Source organism: Taudactylus pleione, unplaced genomic scaffold (genome assembly GCF_031769625.1).
Source record: "Taudactylus pleione unplaced genomic scaffold, aTauple2 ptg000278l, whole genome shotgun sequence".
Lineage (NCBI taxonomy): Eukaryota > Metazoa > Chordata > Amphibia > Anura > Myobatrachidae > Taudactylus > Taudactylus pleione.
The window spans coordinates 4,500,146-4,518,998 of NW_028284680.1; the positions used below are offsets into that span (position 1 = coordinate 4,500,146).

General features: G+C 47.9%; 1 protein-coding gene across 1 annotated transcript in view; it reads right to left on the reverse strand.

Annotated features, from left to right (window-relative positions):
• SLC37A2 (solute carrier family 37 member 2) overlaps nt 1-18,853 on the reverse strand; it is a 60,842-nt gene that overhangs the window by 28,667 nt on the left and 13,322 nt on the right. The window contains exons 2-4 of the mRNA XM_088481794.1: nt 10,801-10,882; nt 4,263-4,353; nt 1,232-1,310 (exon numbers count right to left, since the gene is read on the reverse strand). Of these exons, the coding sequence (XP_088337920.1) occupies nt 1,232-1,310; nt 4,263-4,353; nt 10,801-10,882 (252 nt within the window). The remainder of the gene's footprint in view (nt 1-1,231; nt 1,311-4,262; nt 4,354-10,800; nt 10,883-18,853) is intronic.

Genomic DNA, 18,853 nt, shown 5'->3' on the forward strand with positions numbered 1-18,853 from the left:
AAATAAAAAAAATATTTTTTGCCTTACTAGTCATTATAGGGGGTGTCCAAGGGGTTCTGAACCCCAACATTTTTTATCCAAAAAATAGGTATTTTGCACTACATATCCCATACTCTGAGATGGTGAAAACATTTTGCGGCTTTTGCCTATGGAGATTTCGTACCTCCGAAAAGCCGCGTTTAATAGGTTTGCACGATAATCCATATTTGTGCGAAAAGTTCTCACTTATGCAAAGTTAATCGCACAAACGCGGCTTATCGCGGCTATTGAATTCGGTGCCTAGTCTCCATTTTTTTATTTTGAATGCCAGTAAATACAGCAAGGAGGATATACTGTAATCTGTTGGCCGAGCACTCAAAGAAAACGTAATTTACTGTATTCTATTTTAGCAACCTTTATAAAAGTGCAAAACAATTACAATTTAGCCTTCCCAGCACCCTGTTATTTACAATGAGCCCTTTCTGGGAGGCTGTTGTAGTGTAGTATAGCTAATTATACAGTATGATGAAGAATGTAATACCTTACAGCTCTAGCGAGTATAATAAACGCATTGTTTGGGAAATATAAATATTACACTCCCCAGATTTGAGCGTCGGTACAGGTACAAATATCAAATGTCTCCTTCAGTAGCCAAGTGGTAGTTGTCCCTCATTACAGTTCTATAAGTAATCACCTACCTAGGAGAATGACATGGGCGCTTAGGGTTAAATGAGGATATTGGACAGGTTCCTTTTTAGGTATTAGGGACTATTTAAGGAACATTGAGACTTTGCGGATGTGGCCTAAACTCCAGTTTTGTTCCTCGGATACAGGCTGCCCCTTGTTGAACAACGGTTTCTTGTAGATTTTACTATTTAGTTTGTGTCACTAGGATTTCCATACATGCGTTGCCATGGGTTATATTGTGTTACAGGGAACAGGGGCTGTCTGGCAGCTGGGCACGTGAACATTGGCAGAGGGCCCTCTCCCCGTATCTTATATTTAGCCCAATGTCTCCCCGCAGGGCCTGGATGTCAGGTGATGCTAGAACTGCAGTAGGCATTTACTAAGCCTTGGATGGAGCTAAAGTGAGCGGAGATAAAGTATCAGTCAACCAGCTCCTAACTGCCAAGTTACAGGCGGTGTTCGAAAAATGACAGGAACTGATTGGTTGGGACTGTATCTCCGTCCAAGGCTTAGTGAATAGGCCCCTTACAGCTATAGAAACATTGTAGCGTCTTTTCCCACCAACCTGATGAACATGCCGATGGCGTAGGCCACCAGGAACGCGGTGTCCAGGGAACCCAGGAGCTCTTTGTAGTTGGACTGGTCTGAGGAGAAAATAAAACAAAAAGCAGTTTGTAAGCAGGTGGTTGCTGCAAGCGGCAGGGCCGGCCCTAGCCCAAATTTTTTGGTAAGTGAGTATATTTTTTGGCGCCCCCCTATGCAGTGCCCCTTTTACAGTGCCACCGGTAGTGGTCCCCCATGGGCAGTGTCCCTTGTGCCCCCAGTAGTATTCCCCTTATATAGTGCCCCCCAGTAGTAGTCCCCCTATGCAGTGCCCCCAGTAGTATTCCCCTTATATAGTGCCCCCAGCAGTAGTCCCCCTTATGCAGTGCCCCTTGTGCCCCCAGTAGTATTCCCCTTATATACTGCCCCCAGTAGTATTCCCCTTATATAGTGCCCCCAGTAGTAGTCCCCCTATGCAGTGCCCCTTGTGCCCCCAGTAGTATTCCCCTTATATAGTGCCCCCAGTAGTAGTCCCCCTTATGCAGTGCCCCTTGTGCCCCTCAGTAGTATTCCCCTTATATAGTGCCCCCAGTAGTAGTCCCCCTATGCAGTGCCCCTTGTGCCCCCAGTAGTATTCCCCTTATATAGTGCCCCCAGTAGTAGTCCCCCTATGCAGTGCCCCTTGTGCCCCCAGTAGTATTCCTCTTATATAGTGCCCCCAGTAGTAGTCCCCCTATGCAGAGCCCCCAGTAGTGGTACCCCTATGCAGTGCCTCCAGTAGTGGTCCCCCCTGTGCAGTGCCCCTTGTGCCCCCAGTAGTATTCCCCTTATATAGTGCCCCCAGTAGTAGCCCCCCTATGCAGCGTTATTGAATTAATGCTGAGCCGGAAAATATTCTATAATTAGTGACGGAAAATCTGACAATGTGCCTCGTGCCACTTCCCCATACCGGATGAGGTTCCGCCTGGCGGGTCACCTGCTGCCGGGGGGTGCAGATGAGGATCGTGTATAAAGTTTTTCCAAGGAAATTAGTGTTTCAAGAATGGAAACATGTCCTATAAATAAATGACCATATTTATCACCCTTAAGGAAGGGAAGGGAACATTCTGGAGAATATATTGAGAATTCCTCATTAAGTACTAATGCAATTTGTAGAAAAGGACACAGGTATATGCACTGGAAAAGCATTATAATAGGATATAGCCGACATGGAGGAAGGGTGCCAGTTCCAGCCCCTAGTTCTGATCCGGATGGGGGTAAGGGGGCGAATGTGTTTAGGGGGGGCATTGGCATTGCTGGGTTATTGCAGAATTATCCATTATTTAATTTGTGGGAAATGACCCCCCTCAGATCCAGGACTCGGATCACCTGCTCAGGACAGTGGGACGGAGGTCAGAGGCGCAGGTTGATGATTGGGACATTTAGTAGCCCTACAGAACCAGGAAAGGGTTATCTAGTAAATAGGTTTACATTAAGTGAGTCATTATCGGACTTTAATGATAGGGAACAATAAACGACAAACAGAAATAACTGATCACCTTTCATGCTCTGTTCCTGCCAATATGCCTAGCAATTTACACTATCAAAAACAAATCCCTCTCTTTTAATTAGTTAGAATTAGATAACTACTTTCTACCGTTTCCTAATGACCTCCTTACTCACTAAGACTAACCCCTGGACAAACCATTCTGCAATGCAGGGGGGGATAGCGTATCTCTGTGCATGGGCGTAAATGGCGACTTTCAGTATACAGCACATGCGCAGATGGAAGCTTACACATTTTTGCGTATGTTTGTCCTATTCGGAGTTGGACGGGTCATTGCCAGATTGTCACCGGCCAGTTCCCGCCCCCGAAAGACCAATGCGATCGCACGATACTGCCCTGACCTGTGGGAATGTGGAGGACGCGCAGCTAAAGCACAGCGCGGTTCTGAGTCCTGTGTACGGGAAAAGGGGAGCCTGCTGCTGACGGATTTCTCGCATCCATCATGGGACAGGTGGAAGTGCGAATGATGACAGCTGCGGCAGTTGGCGTAAAAATCAGTGGGCGGAGCAGCTTCCCGCTGGCAGATGCACGGACCCCCGCATTAGCTATACGGAATCTTGCATTAGCATATGGCGGTAAATCAGGCATCCACGGCTGTCGGCAACTATGGCACTTTGCATCTGACTCAGAATCAGGCCAAATACTGGGCAGCTTCAGGCGTACACGGTGACTTATCGTCGCACTCAGGCGCAGCCCTCTACCACCTCTAAATCCACCCGGAAATGTTAAATTAAACAATGCCCCATCCTCATTAGCTGATGAAGGGGTAGAGGGGGGTGTTTTCAATAATTAATTGAACTTGCGTGAAACCTGCACGCTCTGTGCCTCGTGCTGTAAGTAGAATTATAGTCAGTTCCTCGCCTGCAGCCAGCACGAGGTACGAGGTGGTGTGTAAAGCCCATACACGGTGCGATATGAACCTTGTGATGCGACTTGTGATCAGACGACCGACATATCGGGCGGTCCCCACACACTGATCAATCGGGTACCTGACCGCCCAATATGCCGGCACCCCCCTCCCCCACACACATAACCTGCGTGGAATGGTACATCACATCCCCAGATCAAGTGAACCTGCAGTAATGCTGAATACACACGGTCAGATTTCTTATCAGATATGAACCATAACGATTGTAAAAATCGTTCAGATCTTTGACGTGTAGGGCATGCAACGATGCGCGTGCCCACATGTCAGATAACCAGATTTGACATAGACTGTGATTGCAGTAAGATTTGGACGATTTAATTCACTTTAAATAGTGTCAGAAATCGTTCATCGTTGACAAAATCGTTCATCTAGCTAGTCTGACCGTGTGTATGCGCCATAAGATCTGGAGGTGCAATGTACGACCGCATGGGAGCGCACACTGGCCGATATCATGCCCACTCACGGTACAATATAGCAGCAACATCGTACCAATCCGGCTGCTATATCGCACCGCCGTAAGGTTTCAGGCCAGACTAATGACAGTGTAGTGAGTTGTCAGATGGGTCAGTTTCCACTTACCGAACGGCGCCCAGTTACACCAGGTTGTATCATTTGCAGAGATATTTGCCGGAGGGTTGGGAAGCTCGGAACAGTTTCGGTGCAGCTGACTCTAGAGAGCAGAAGACAGGGGGTTATCATGTGAGTGCCATAGACGTGAGCATGTGAGTGACATACACGTGTGCATGTGAGTGACTGCTGTGACCAGCGTATGGTCCACGGCTGACAAATCTGCAATGATCTTCTGTGTCCTGCCAGCTCCCTGCAGATTCCACTACAGCGGCCTCCGGACATGTATTACATACACTGAGCCCTTCCAATGAAAACATGTACGGCGAGGTTTTATCTCGGATTTGTTGAGCTAAAACTCGGTGTATTGAGTTTGTGAACCGGCAGAGCGTTCACGTAGACAGATCTGCTGGCCCTAGCGCCCCCCTGGCTCCGCACGATGCCTCATTATTATTATCAGGCTGATAGAGGTGCCCCCATACACCGTGGCTCCGGTTGCGCCAAACAACCTCTCTTGGTACGCCAGGTCCCTGGCGTATTGGACATGCCCCTTTCTTGCTCAAAATGCGCATCTTATTTACATAAAACAACTGGAAGCTACAAAACTACTTTGCTAGACTACGCTGATCAATGTGATCTGCCACATTTGTACATCAGTGTGCGACCGAGTCAGAGTCTATATACAAAGCGCTACGATGTGGCGGCCGCGGTTTTTCTAATCATACCAAATTCTGTCCAGACTTTGTACGCGCTTACAACTAATTCCTGTGCAGTTAAAGTCGCAGCCCAGCGTCTCCAGTGTTCCGCTGCGCCAGCAAAGCGAATAAAGTGCAAACGGTAAACAAAAAGACGGAATACTAGGCTTCTTCGTGCGGCTTAGTCGCGCCAGCATCGGACACCGAATGGTGTATTAACACTACAGTAGGTGTATGAGGACACATCTGTACATGGGAAATATAGAGCAGAGACTCAGAAGTGATCCTGGCTATATACATTATATACAGTACTAGAAGTTCCTGGTATGGTCTCCGTTTATCCCTACCGTCTGTCTTTACTCGCTCTCTATGTTAGCGCTCCACACCCCCCACCCGGTTTCTCTCCTCCTCTCTCCCCCTCTTACTTCACCTACAGTATCGCTTCCCCCTCGTCTGTTTCTCCTGTGAGCACTTGATTCTAGGACATAGTATATCCTTAGCGTAACGTTTGTTCCTTCCGTGTGTAGCCTGTGATAGGTCAATATAAGACGTGTTGGCTGGGAACTATGATCATCGAGCACTGGATCCGTGCACCGCCCCGGTATTGCTACGGGAGGCGCCTCTCACGGCTAAAATCATGCCAACACCGGATGGGTGTACAGTTCTATGGAAGGCGCCTCTCACTGCCAAAATCATGCCAACACCGGGTGGGTGTAAATGTCAGTAACAGAGAAGTCTATTTGTTCTCTATGGTTCAGTAGCAGAGTCCCCATCATTCCAGCATGTAACCATTTACCATTATTTACACAAGAGCTTTAAAGTCATTAAATCAATAAATTAAACAAAAAAAAATAAATAGTTTGACGAGATTTACGAGCTTGATCCAAACTTAGAAATCAGTAACTTTTCCTTTCACTTCACCTGGAAAGACGCCTTAAGGGAAGAACACACACGTATGATGACAGACATGTTATATAACAACACCCAATATACACATCATATAAGCTAGGACGGAAGGCGTCTGACACGCCAGCGATTGGAGACGTCTGCTGTATGTCGTCCCTCTCTGTAGGACTGCGGTTACTTTGCATTCTCACTAGTGAAAGTCATCATACCCCTCTTCCTGGAGAACGGTGACCCTGACACCCGCACTGCAGCCCCTGGGCTTCCATGCGCAGTCTGAGACATTGAGACCAATCTCATTCATAGAAATGCTGCGATATGTTCCCTCACAACCTCCCCCTCCCCAATATACAGTACAGGGCACTGTAACAGTGTTAATAGTAATTCTGCAATGTGTTCCCTACCCCCCATACAGTACAGGGCACTAACAGCGTAACTAATAATGCTGCAATGTGTTCCCTACCCCCATACAGTACAGGGCACTAACAGCGTAACTAGTAATGCTGCAATGTGTTCCCTACCCCCATATAGTACAGGGCACTGTAACAGCGTAACTAGTAATTCTGCAATGTGTTCCCTACCCCCATACAGTACAGGGCACTAACAGCGTTACTAGTAATACTGCAATATGATCCCTACCCCCATACAGTACAGGGCACTAACAGCGTAACTAGTAATGCTGCAATGTGTTCCCTACCCCCATACAGTACAGGTCACTGTAACAGCGTAACTAGTAATGCTGCAATATGATCCCTACCCCCATACAGTACAGGGCACTGTAACAGCGTAACTAGTAATGCTGCAATATGATCCCTACCCCCATACAGTACAGGGCACTGTAACAGCGTAACTAGTAATGCTGCAATATGATCCCTACCCCCATACAGTACAGGGCACTGTAACAGCGTAACTAGTAATGCTGCAATATGATCCCTACCCCCATACAGTACAGGGCACTGTAACAGCGTAACTAGTAATGCTGCAATATGATCCCTACCCCCATACAGTACAGGGCACTGTAACAGCGTAACTAGTAATACTGCAATGTGTTCCCTACCCCCATACAGTACAGGGCACTGTAACAGCGTAACTAGTAATTCTGCAATATGATCCCTACCCCCATACAGTACAGGTCACTGACAGCGTAACTAGTAATACTGCTATATGTCCCCCCATACAGTACAGGACACTAACAGCGTAACAAGTAATGCTGCAATATGTTCCCTACCCCCATACAGTACAGGGCACTGTAACAGCGTAACTAGTAATGCTGCAATATGATCCCTACCCCCATACAGTACAGGGCACTAACAGCGTAACTAGTAATACTGCTATATGTCCCCCCATACAGTACAGGACACTAACAGCATAACTACTAATGCTGCAATGTGTTCCCTACCCCCATACAGTACAGGGCACTGTAACAGCGTAACTAGTAATGCTGCAATGTGTTCCCTACCCCCATACAGTACAGGGCACTGTAACAGCGTAACTAGTAATGCTGCAATGTGTTCCCTACCCCCATACAGTACAGGGCACTGTAACAGCGTAACTAGTAATGCTGCAATATGATCCCTACCCCCATACAGTACAGGGCACTTACAGCGTAACTAGTAATGCTGCAATGTGTTCCCTACCCCCATACAGTACAGGGCACTGTAACAGCGTAACTAGTAATGCTGCAATGTGTTCCCTACCCCCATACAGTACAGGGCACTGTAACAGCGTAACTAGTAATGCTGCAATGTGATCCCTACCCCCATACAGTACAGGTCACTGACAGCGTAACTAGTAATACTGCTATATGTCCCCCCATACAGTACAGGACACTAACAGCATAACTACTAATGCTGCAATGTGTTCCCTACCCCCATACAGTACAGGGCACTGTAACAGCGTAACTAGTAATGCTGCAATGTGTTCCCTACCCCCATACAGTACAGGGCACTGTAGCAGCGTAACTAGTAATGCTGCAATGTGTTCCCTACCCCCATACAGTACAGGGCACTGTAACAGCGTAACTAGTAATGCTGCAATGTGTTCCCTACCCCCATACAGTACAGGGCACTGTAACAGCGTAAATAGTAATGCTGCAATATGATCCCTACCCCCATACAGTACAGGGCACTGTAACAGCGTAACTAGTAATGCTGCAATGTGTTCCCTACCCCCATACAGTACAGGGCACTGTAACAGCATAACTAGTAATGCTGCAATGTGTTCCCTACCCCCATACAGTACAGGGCACTGTAACAGTGTAACTAGTAATTCTGCAATATGATCCCTACCCCCATACAGTACAGGTCACTGACAGCGTAACTAGTAATACTGCTATATGTCCCCCCATACAGTACAGGACACTAACAGCGTAACAAGTAATGCTGCAATATGATCCCTACCCCCATACAGTACAGGGCACTGTAACAGCGTAACTAGTAATGCTGCAATGTGTTCCCTAGCCCCATACAGTACAGGGCACTGTAACAGTGTAACTAGTAATGCTGCAATATAATCCCTACCCCCATACAGTACAGGGCACTGTAACAGCGTAACTAGTAATGCTGCAATATGTTCCCTACCCCCATACAGTACAGGGCACTGTAACAGCGTAACTAGTAATGCTGCAATATGATCCCTAACCCCATACAGTACAGGGCACTGACAGCGTAACTAGTAATACTGCTATATGTCCCCCCATACAGTACAGGACACTAACAGCATAACTACTAATGCTGCAATGTGTTCCCTACCCCCATACAGTACAGGGCACTGTAACAGCGTAACTAGTAATGCTGCAATGTGTTCCCTACCCCCATACAGTACAGGGCACTGTAACAGCGTAACTAGTAATGCTGCAATGTGTTCCCTACCCCCATACAGTACAGGGCACTGTAACAGCGTAACTAGTAATGCTGCAATATGATCCCTACCCCCATACAGTACAGGGCACTAACAGCGTAACTAGTAATGCTGCAATGTGTTCCCTACCCCCATACAGTACAGGTCACTGTAACAGCGTAACTAGTAATGCTGCAATGTGTTCCCTACCCCCATACAGTACAGGGCACTGTAACAGCGTAACTAGTAATGCTGCAATGTGATCCCTACCCCCATACAGTACAGGTCACTGACAGCGTAACTAGTAATACTGCTATATGTCCCCCCATACAGTACAGGACACTAGCAGCATAACTACTAATGCTGCAATGTGTTCCCTACCCCCATACAGTACAGGGCACTGTAACAGCGTAACTAGTAATGCTGCAATGTGTTCCCTACCCCCATACAGTACAGGACACTGTAACAGCGTAACTAGTAATGCTGCACTGTGTTCCCTACCCCCATACAGTACAGGGCACTGTAACAGCGTAACTAGTAATGCTGCAATGTGTTCCCTACCCCCATACAGTACAGGGCACTAACAGCGTAACTAGTAATGCTGCAATGTGTTCCCTACCCCCATACAGTACAGGGCACTGTAGCAGCGTAACTAGTAATGCTGCAATGTGTTCCCTACCCCCATACAGTACAGGGCACTGTAACAGCGTAACTAGTAATGCTGCAATGTGTTCCCTACCCCCATACAGTACAGGGCACTAACAGCGTAACTAGTAATGCTGCAATGTGTTCCCTACCCCCATACAGTACAGGGCACTGTAGCAGCGTAACTAGTAATGCTGCAATGTGTTCCCTACCCCCATACAGTACAGGGCACTGTAACAGCGTAACTAGTAATGCTGCAATATGATCCCTACCCCCATACAGTACAGGGCACTGTAGCAGCGTAACTAGTAATGCTGCAATGTGTTCCCTACCCCCATACAGTACAGGGCACTGTAACAGCATAACTAGTAATGCTGCAATGTGTTCCCTACCCCCATACAGTACAGGGCACTGTAACAGCGTAACTAGTAATGCTGCAATGTGTTCCCTACCCCCATACAGTACAGGGCACTGTAACAGCGTAACTAGTAATACTGCTATATGTCCCCCCATACAGTACAGGACACTAACAGCGTAACTAGTAATGCTGCAATATGATCCCTACCCCCATACAGTACAGGGCACTGTAACAGCGTAACTAGTAATGCTGCAATATGATCCCTACCCCCATACAGCACAGGGCACTGTAACAGCGTAACTAGTAATGCGGCAATATGATCCCTACCCCCATACAGTACAGGGCACTGTAACAGTGTAACTAGTAATGCTGCAATATGATCCCTACCCCCATACAGTACAGGGCACTGTAACCGCGTAACTAGTAATGCTGCAATATGATCCCTACCCCCATACATTACAGGGCACTAACAGCGTAACTAGTAATGCTGCAATATGATCCCTACCCCCATACAGTACAGGGCACTGTAACAGCGTAACTAGTAATGCTGCAATATGATCCCTACCCCCATACAGTACAGGGCACTAACAGCGTAACTAGTAATGCTGCAATGTGTTCCCTACCCCCATACAGTACAGGGCACTGTAACAGCGTAACTAGTAATGCTGCAATGTGATCCCTACCCCCATATAGTACAGGGCAATGTAACCGCGTAACTAGTAATGCTGCAATATGATCCCTACCCCCATACAGTACAGGGCACTGAAACAGCGTAACTACAAATGGTCAGGTCTGGAAGGAAACTTGTGGCGGGGCCACTCACACACCATGATAACCTCCATGATGCACCCGCGTGGGTCAGTACCCGATAATAATGACATGAGCAGGAATCTGGCGCTTTGCTGTGAATTATTTATACCATCAGTATTGGTCACATCATGGAAGCTCCTAGATACATTGGTTATGAAGCCATATTCCAGCCCCCTTGTAGCTGTATACAGCCTTAGCTGCAGGTTGGAGTTCTCCCCAATCTTTACATTATGTTCTCCTGAATACTCGGAGCCCATCGCTCTCCTTGTGCTACAGTACAGTGTAACGAGACACAACTCACCTTTACAACGCTGATCGGCTTTCTGGACAGGTGAAAACTTGTGTAGAATAAAAATGTCAGAATGATAATAAACCCCCGATACCTGGAATATAAAGCAGAGAACAGACTTAGCCAGAGCTTCCCCTCATTTACAGCATTAGGTTGTATCATGGATTGTGGTCCTATAGATATTTCACACTCAGCGGCTCCAACTATCCCTACCCCAATACGTTCCCCAAATACTCCACTAAACACGTGTTTACACATACGTTCAGGGTTAGCATATTTAGGGGTCTATTTACTAAGCAGTGTGAAGAGACAGAGGGCCTGATTCAGAGCCGGACGCTATTTGCGCTCGCACATTCAGAAAAAGGGGCAGGATATTTTAATTGAGCGCTCGCTCTTTGCGGTCTGTTGACGCCTCTATGTCTGAGCGAGCGACCTAAATATGCGTTCGCTATTTTGCAAAGACGCACCCTGGCCGTTCGCATCATACGTCGTCTCCGCTATTTATTAGATTAATCGAGTACATCGAAAGGCGTCTGAACTGCTCGCAGTGCTTGTGGTTGGATTTTCCTACCGCAATCATGCGAACAGTTCAGGCTAAGAGACAACCAAGTAACGTGGCCGATGACGCTGCTTTGTTAATTATGCACACCCTTAAAATGCACGTTTTGACCATTTGGCACGCCTGCGTTCTGATCTCCACTCCCCGTTTTCAAGCACCTTCCCCTGTTACCGCCCACAAATGCCTCATTCTGTCACTCAAATTAGCAGGCATTCGCAATTTTGCAGACACACGATTTCCTACCGCAATGACTGGTTGGCGCATGCGCATTACGACCCATTCGCAGATGTGTGAACATCGCTCGGAGCGAATGAGCGGCTGGTTACGAGCAGCTCTGAATCAGGCCTAGAGTGAAAAGTGATAAGGAATTGATAAGGTGCCAGCCAATCAGCTCCCAACTGTCATTTTTCAAACACAGCCTGTGAGAAGACAGTTGGGAGCTGATTGGCTGGCACCTTATTACTTTTCACTCTGTCTCCTAACACTGCTTAGTAAATAGACCCCTTACTTACTGTCCCTGGTAGCCCCTCCATTACACTGGGTAAATCACTAAAAACCCTATTGCATTTCATTGATTGGCCTTTAAGTGTAGGGATTGTAGAGCGCCCACTGAAGCCTGAAGCTGGTTGAATTGAGGTGGGAAGACTGACATCAGGGTGGCATGGGGGGGCAGAGATTGCCAATGGTCTGTGCTGTGTTATCAGGGTGCACACAGACCCACATCCACCATACCAGTGTCTAAATATCTGACACTACAGATCTTCCCCATATTGATGATAATATTTATATTGAGGGTCTCTCCCAAACTCTAACAAGAGCAGAACACACAGCAGGAAGAGTCTCCGGACCTCAGGAGCTTAAATGACACAAAACACAACAAAAAAACAAAAAGTTCCTGACAGATTAAAAACCATCGTCCAGATTTAGAAGATGAATGCGGCCCCTCCGCACGTCCATGACGTACAGCACTGTGAAAAGTAACCTGGCGCCAAGGTGGACTGAGCATAGTTACCAAGATCAGCACCACCATGTACCTGGGTTGGGGGTCCGGTCATATGGTCGATAATTGCCATGTCGACAAATATAATGTCGTCACGGTTCAACGCGTCTACAGGCAGCATCTTGGCATCCTCAGAATGCCAAAGGTTAGGGTTAGGCTGCGGAAGGGGTGGGTGAGGGGGAGGCCTAGAATACTTACGAACATGCATTAGAATTCTGTCCGTTATAATTCCGGGGGGTTCGGGGGTTTGGAGAGCAGGTGGAGGGGTGAATTAGTAGTAAAATACTCACCAGAACATCGCTCCGTTACAAGAAGTCTTCGCCGGAAATGCTCCTCACATGGCTGCCCGCACCAGGTAAGGGGATGCAATCGGGATGCCGGCTGACATTATACCGACAGCCGGCTTCCCGACTGTCATAACCCGGCGAGGGTGAAATGCCGGGCGTCTAGATGTAGACGCCGCTCATTTCACCGACGCTGGTAGACCGGCGCCCAGCATCCCGATGGAAGGGATGCCGAATGCCGCAAGCAGACAGCCACGAGGGGGGGGGGACTTAGGGTTAAGCATCCCCCATGAGGTAAGGGTTAGGCTGGGGGAGGAAGGGTTAGAGTTAGGCACCCCCAGGAGGGACTTAGGGTTAGGCACTTGGGGGGGGGGAGTTTAGGGTTAGGCAACCCTAAGGAGGGTTAGGGGTGTTAGGTTAGTCATTACTTACCTTACAACGATTGGGATTTCCAGCGCTGTCTGGCTCACGCTGCCGGGATCTGTTCCAGTGTCGGGCTGCCGGGAACCTAACTGCCGGCCATTTCATACCGATGCACCAGGTAAGGGACCGCTAGACCACCAGGGACGTTAGAATACCGAACTATCATGTCGACATTTCATCTGTCGAGACATTATCAATGACGACATGCTAAGATTGTGAACATTTTGACCAAGCCGACATTCTCATGTCGACCTGATGCATGGTGACATAAGAACAATCAAACATTCCACACCCCATGGTTGTTACAAAATGATAAGGCGTGGGGTCACTTATTTAAAATGTTGGGAGCAAAGCAAAAAAAAAATACTACAAGTCAGTGACTTTGCCCCTGGGTAACACTGTGCTGCACTGCAGGTGGGGGAGATGTAACATGTGCAGAGAGAGTTACATGTGGGAGGAGCGCGTCCTTGCTTAGATCTAAATTACAGTGTAAGAATAAAGCTGTCCAGCATGTGTGGGCTACATGCAAAAGCAGCCAGTATTTACCCTGCATGCAATAACCCCCCCCCCCCCCCCCCTTGTATTGCATGGCTAGTCCAGATGCAGTTACCTACTTTCTTTTCCCCATAGCTCCCAACATAGAATCAGCCCCTATGCATGTATAAATCATTGGTGTATCTATAATAGGTGAAGAGTGTGCAGTGCGCATATGCCCCTAGGTCCAGGGGTGCCCATATCGCACAGCCTGCACCCATATAATTATACTTAGCTCTCCGGAGTACCATGTCGGCCGGTTCTGCAGACTGAAATCACCGTGGGAAATGATGCGGCAGCCATTTTCCCGGTGATTTGCGATTGCACACTACAGAAGCCTCCAGGAACATCGCACGGGCGCCATGTTCCCGAAGAGCTGCGCTACAGAAGAGGGTCTGGTACGGAGGCTGCACACGGGCCCCTCCTCTCTTAAATGCCCCCGGTATAAATGATAGATATAGTGTGGTAGGTGTGATCTTTGATGGGATGGGAGGATTTAAATGCCATCTCTGATGCCCGGGAGGAGAACCGGAATTACTGTGGTCTCAAGTTTGAGTTGACGGTACAATCAGGGGTGAAACTAGAGCTTTGTGGGCCCATAGCACAATTTTGAAGGGGTCCCCAATGCCTCTAGGGAGCCAAATCTGTTTTATTGGCCTCTTAGGGGGCGATTCAGAGACAGACGCTAATAACATTGCTTTGGATGAATCTGGAATGCTAAAATACAGGGAGGCGTCTGAGGACTAAAGACGCCTCCTGCCAGCATCGCAGATTCGAGTCACCATCACCTAAGCTTACTCAGATTGGCTGCCAGAACTTCTCAGACGGGGCCAGGTAATCTGCGTCATAAAATGCAGACCCTGCGGCCATCTTGGTTCATGTGCTTCCCTTATACGCCCAAGCACATAGGCGCATGGCGGCCCAATATGGCATACGCACTGCATGGGCACATTGCCGGGGGTTTGGAACACATTCTTAGGGTCTCTTTAAAATATAAAGTGTAACTACTGTAAATCAGTGTATCTCTCAATCCGAAGTCTATTAACAAAGACCCCACATCGATGTAGAAGGCAGCAACACGCCCAGGAACTGTGGGCCTGATTCAGAGACGGACGCTCTGAAAGAGCGCTCGCTCTGAATCAGGGTGTTTTTTTTTGTTTTGGGGCGGCCTCCTGGCCGCTTGCATAGCTGTGGGTGACCACCCACAGTTATAGCTAGCGGCCAGGTTGATGGTCAAGACCATCGGGCTTACGACGAGATCCTTGTGGTAGGGTTTCGTGGCCGCAAGCCCCAGGGAGCTTCTGGCTCTAATAGAGCCGGAAGCTCTCCCACTGACATCAATGGTGATGTCAGTGGGGCCGCCCCCACAAACGGCAGGCGTTCGCTTGGGAACGCCTCCTTTTGTGAAGCCACCCCCGGCCACGCCTACCAAACGGGGCGAGCTGTCAATCACCATCGACAGCTCGCCCCCTTTGGCGCGAGACCCGGAGCGACGGAGCACCCGTCGCTAGCCGGGTCTCGCGCATGCGCACGATGGAGCCGGCTCCGTCGTACGCGTCTCCAGTGGGCAAACATCGACCCGGTTGCGAGCGCTCAGCGCTTTCGACCGGGTCTGAATCAGGCCCTGTGTCCGCTTTAGGGTGATGTACTAAAATGTCATGTACTAATGTGCTGCTCCTGCCGGTGCCTAAAATTAGAGATGGTTTCGGAAACCCAGCACAGATCAGTCGCGTGACTCAGGCGATGAATCAGCAAACCACAAGCAGACAGACTATGGGTCACACCGAGCGCTATGTACAGGATACGTCTATTCCTCATATCTCAGGGCCCCTCTTCCAAAGCCCTCCACAAGACCACGCTCAGTGCTAAGGGAGGAAGCCATCAGCAGCAGCTTCCACCAACGGCAAGAGGAAACATGCTAAACAAGCCTAATATAGCATTTTATTCCTAATGCGGTTTTAAAATGTGGTCCTTTTATTTTATTTTAGTTTTTTATATAATAGATGTGTGCACACGTAATTTTGTTTACTTTAGGTTTCTGTTTTTTGTTTTTCTTTCTAAGGTATTGTATTGCGGTGCCTTTCTACGCAATATTTATATTATTTTTTCTATCTTATTTTATTTGATATTTTTGTATTTTATAATATTACAAACTATGTAATATCTTTGCTATTATGATTGTAAAATACTGTTTATTATTGTTGTTTATGATTTGAGATGGAAATTTCTTTCCTCTGATAAAAAATTACTCTGCCATATGGTGCCTTTACCGGCCCATGACCCTTATGTTATTCTGCCATATGGTGCCTTTACCGGCCCGTGACCCTTATGTTACTCTGCCATATGGTGCCTTTACCGGCCCGTGACCCTTATGTTACTCTGCCATATGGTGCCTTTACCGGCCCGTGACCCTTATGTTACTCTGCCATATGGTGCCTTTATCGGCCCGTGACCCTTATGTTACTCTGCCATATGGTGCCTTTACCGGCCCGTGACCCTTATGTTACTCTGCCATATGGTGCCTTTACAGTCATGTGGTCCTTATATTACTCTGCCATATGGTTCCTTTATAGGCACGTGGTCATTATATTACTCTACCATATGGTGCCTTAAAAGGAGCCTATCCATTACGAGACCTGAAAAACTGAACGTCTAGCGTTCAGTCCTTCAGGTCGCCGGGAGCAGTGCCCGCACTGAACGTCATTCAGTGCAGGAGACCGACCTCCCTATCTGCTAACATGTGGAACCTTACGAGCGTTGTCAGGTTCAAGGCCGAAACTAGCATATCCGTCACCCGATGCATGGCAGCAAATTTGTGCCCTCTCCCTTCCTGTACCTGGATTTTGTCCTTGCACCTCCATAAGGCAGTGCACTACTCAGATGTCCCTGGTATAGTGACTTACATTATTCCACACATCATAATGCCCATTACACATTATGCCACACACTGTAATGCCTAATACCAAAGTGCCACTTACATATTTGCCCGACACCATTTTATATCCCACAGTAAGCCTTCTAATTACTTTAAAATTACCTGCTCGTTGCCAGGGGGTTTATGCTCATTGCCAGGGGTTACATGCTTGTTGCCATGGGGTTTCATGCTCATTGTCAGGGGATTTATGCTCGCTGTCAGGGCTGCCATGCTCATTGCCAGGGGTTACATGCTCATTTCCAGGGGGGTTTATGCTCATTTCCAGGGGGGTTTATGCTCATTGCCAGGGGTTACATGCTTGTTGCCATGGGGTTTCATGCTCATTGTCAGGGGATTTATGCTCGCTGTCAGGGCTGCCATGCTCATTGCCAGGGGTTACATGCTCGTTGCCAGGGGTTACATGCTCATTTCCAGGGGGGTTTATGCTCATTGCCAGGGGTTACATGCTTGTTGCCATGGAGTTTCATGCTCATTGTCAGGGGATTTATGCTCGCTGTCAGGGCTGCCATGCTCATTTCCAGGGGGGTTTATGCTCATTTCCAGGGGGGTTTATGCGCATTGCCAGGGGTTACATGCTTGTTGCCATGGGGTTTCATGCTCATTGTCAGGGGATTTATGCTCGCTGTCAGGGCTGCCATGCTCGTTGCCAGGGCTGCCATGCTCGTTGCCAGGGGTTACATGCTCGTTGCCAGGGGTTACATGCTCGTTGCCAGGGGTTACATGCTCGTTGCCAGGGGTTACATGCTCGTTGCCAGGGGTTACATGCTCATTGCCAGGGGTTACATGCTCATTGCCAGGGGTTACATGCTCATTGCCAGGGGTTACATGCTCATTGCCAGGGGTTACATGCTTGTTGCCATGGGGTTTCATGCTCATTGTCAGGGGATTTATGCTCGCTGTCAGGGCTGCCATGCTCGTTGCCAGGGGTTACATGCTCGTTGCCAGGGGGCTTATGCTCATTTCCAGGGGGGTTTATGCTCATTGCCAGGGGATTTCACGGGAGAAGATGCAGCTTTCAGCATCTTCTCCCGGCAGCGCCAGCGTTACCGGCACTTCCGGGAATGCTGTGTGCATTGCACTCTGCTAACAGACACTAGAGGTCCAGTGGGACCTCTAGCATCTGTCTCTTCCTTGGCGGTGGCCATTTTTGGATGGCCGTTTTCAGCAGAGTCCATGCGGACGGCTAAAAAGTAATTGGACTATCAACTCAAAAGCAATTTCATGGACAGGTGTGGGCTATTCCCTCATTATTTCATTATCAATTAAGCAGGTAAAAGGTCTGGAGTTGATTCTAGGTGTGACATTTGCATTTGGAATCAGTTGCTGTCGACTCTCAATATGAGATCCAAAGAGCTGTCACTATCATTGAAGCAAGCCATCATTAGGCTGAAAAATCAAAACAAACCCATCAGAGAGATAGCAAAAACATTAGGTGTGGCCAAATCAACTGTTTGGAACATTCTTAAAAAGAAAGAACGCACCGAAGAGAGCTCAGCAACACCAAAAGACCCGGAAGACCACGGAAAACAACTGTGGTGGATGACAGAAGAATTATTTCCCTGGTGAAGAAAAACCACTTCACAACAGTTGGCCAAACCAAGAACACTCTCCAGGAGGTAGGTGTATATGTGTCAAAGTCAACAATCAAGAGAACACTTCACAAGAGTGAATATAGTGGGTTCACCACAAGATGTAAACCATTGGTGAGCCTCAAAAACAGGAAGACCAGATTAGAGTTTGCCAAACAACATCTAAAAAAGCCATTACAGTTCTGGAACAACATCCTATGGACAGATGAGACAAAGATCAACTTGTACCAGAGTGATGGGAAGAGAAGAGTATGGAGAAGGAAAGGAACTGCTCATGATCCAAAACATACCACCTCATCAGTGAAGCATGGTGGTGGTAGTGTCATGGCGTGGGCATGTATGGCTGCCAACGGAACTGGTTCCCTTGTATTTATTGATTATGTGATAGCTGACAAAAGCAGCAAAATGAATTCTGAAGTGTTTCGGGCAATATTATATGCTCATATTCAGTCAAATGCTTCAGAACTCATTGGACGACACTTCACAGTGCAGATGGACAATGACCCGAAGCATACTGCAAAAGCAACCAAAGAGTTTTTTAAGGCTAAAAAGTGGAATGTTATGCAATGGCCAAGTCAATCCCCTGACCTGAATCCGATTGAGCATGCATTTCACTTGATGAAGACAAAACTGAAGGGAAAATGCCCCAAGAACAAGCAGGAACTGAAGACATTTGCAGTAGAGGCCTGGCAGAGCATCACCAGGGATGAAACCCAGCGTCTGGTGATGTCTATGCATTCT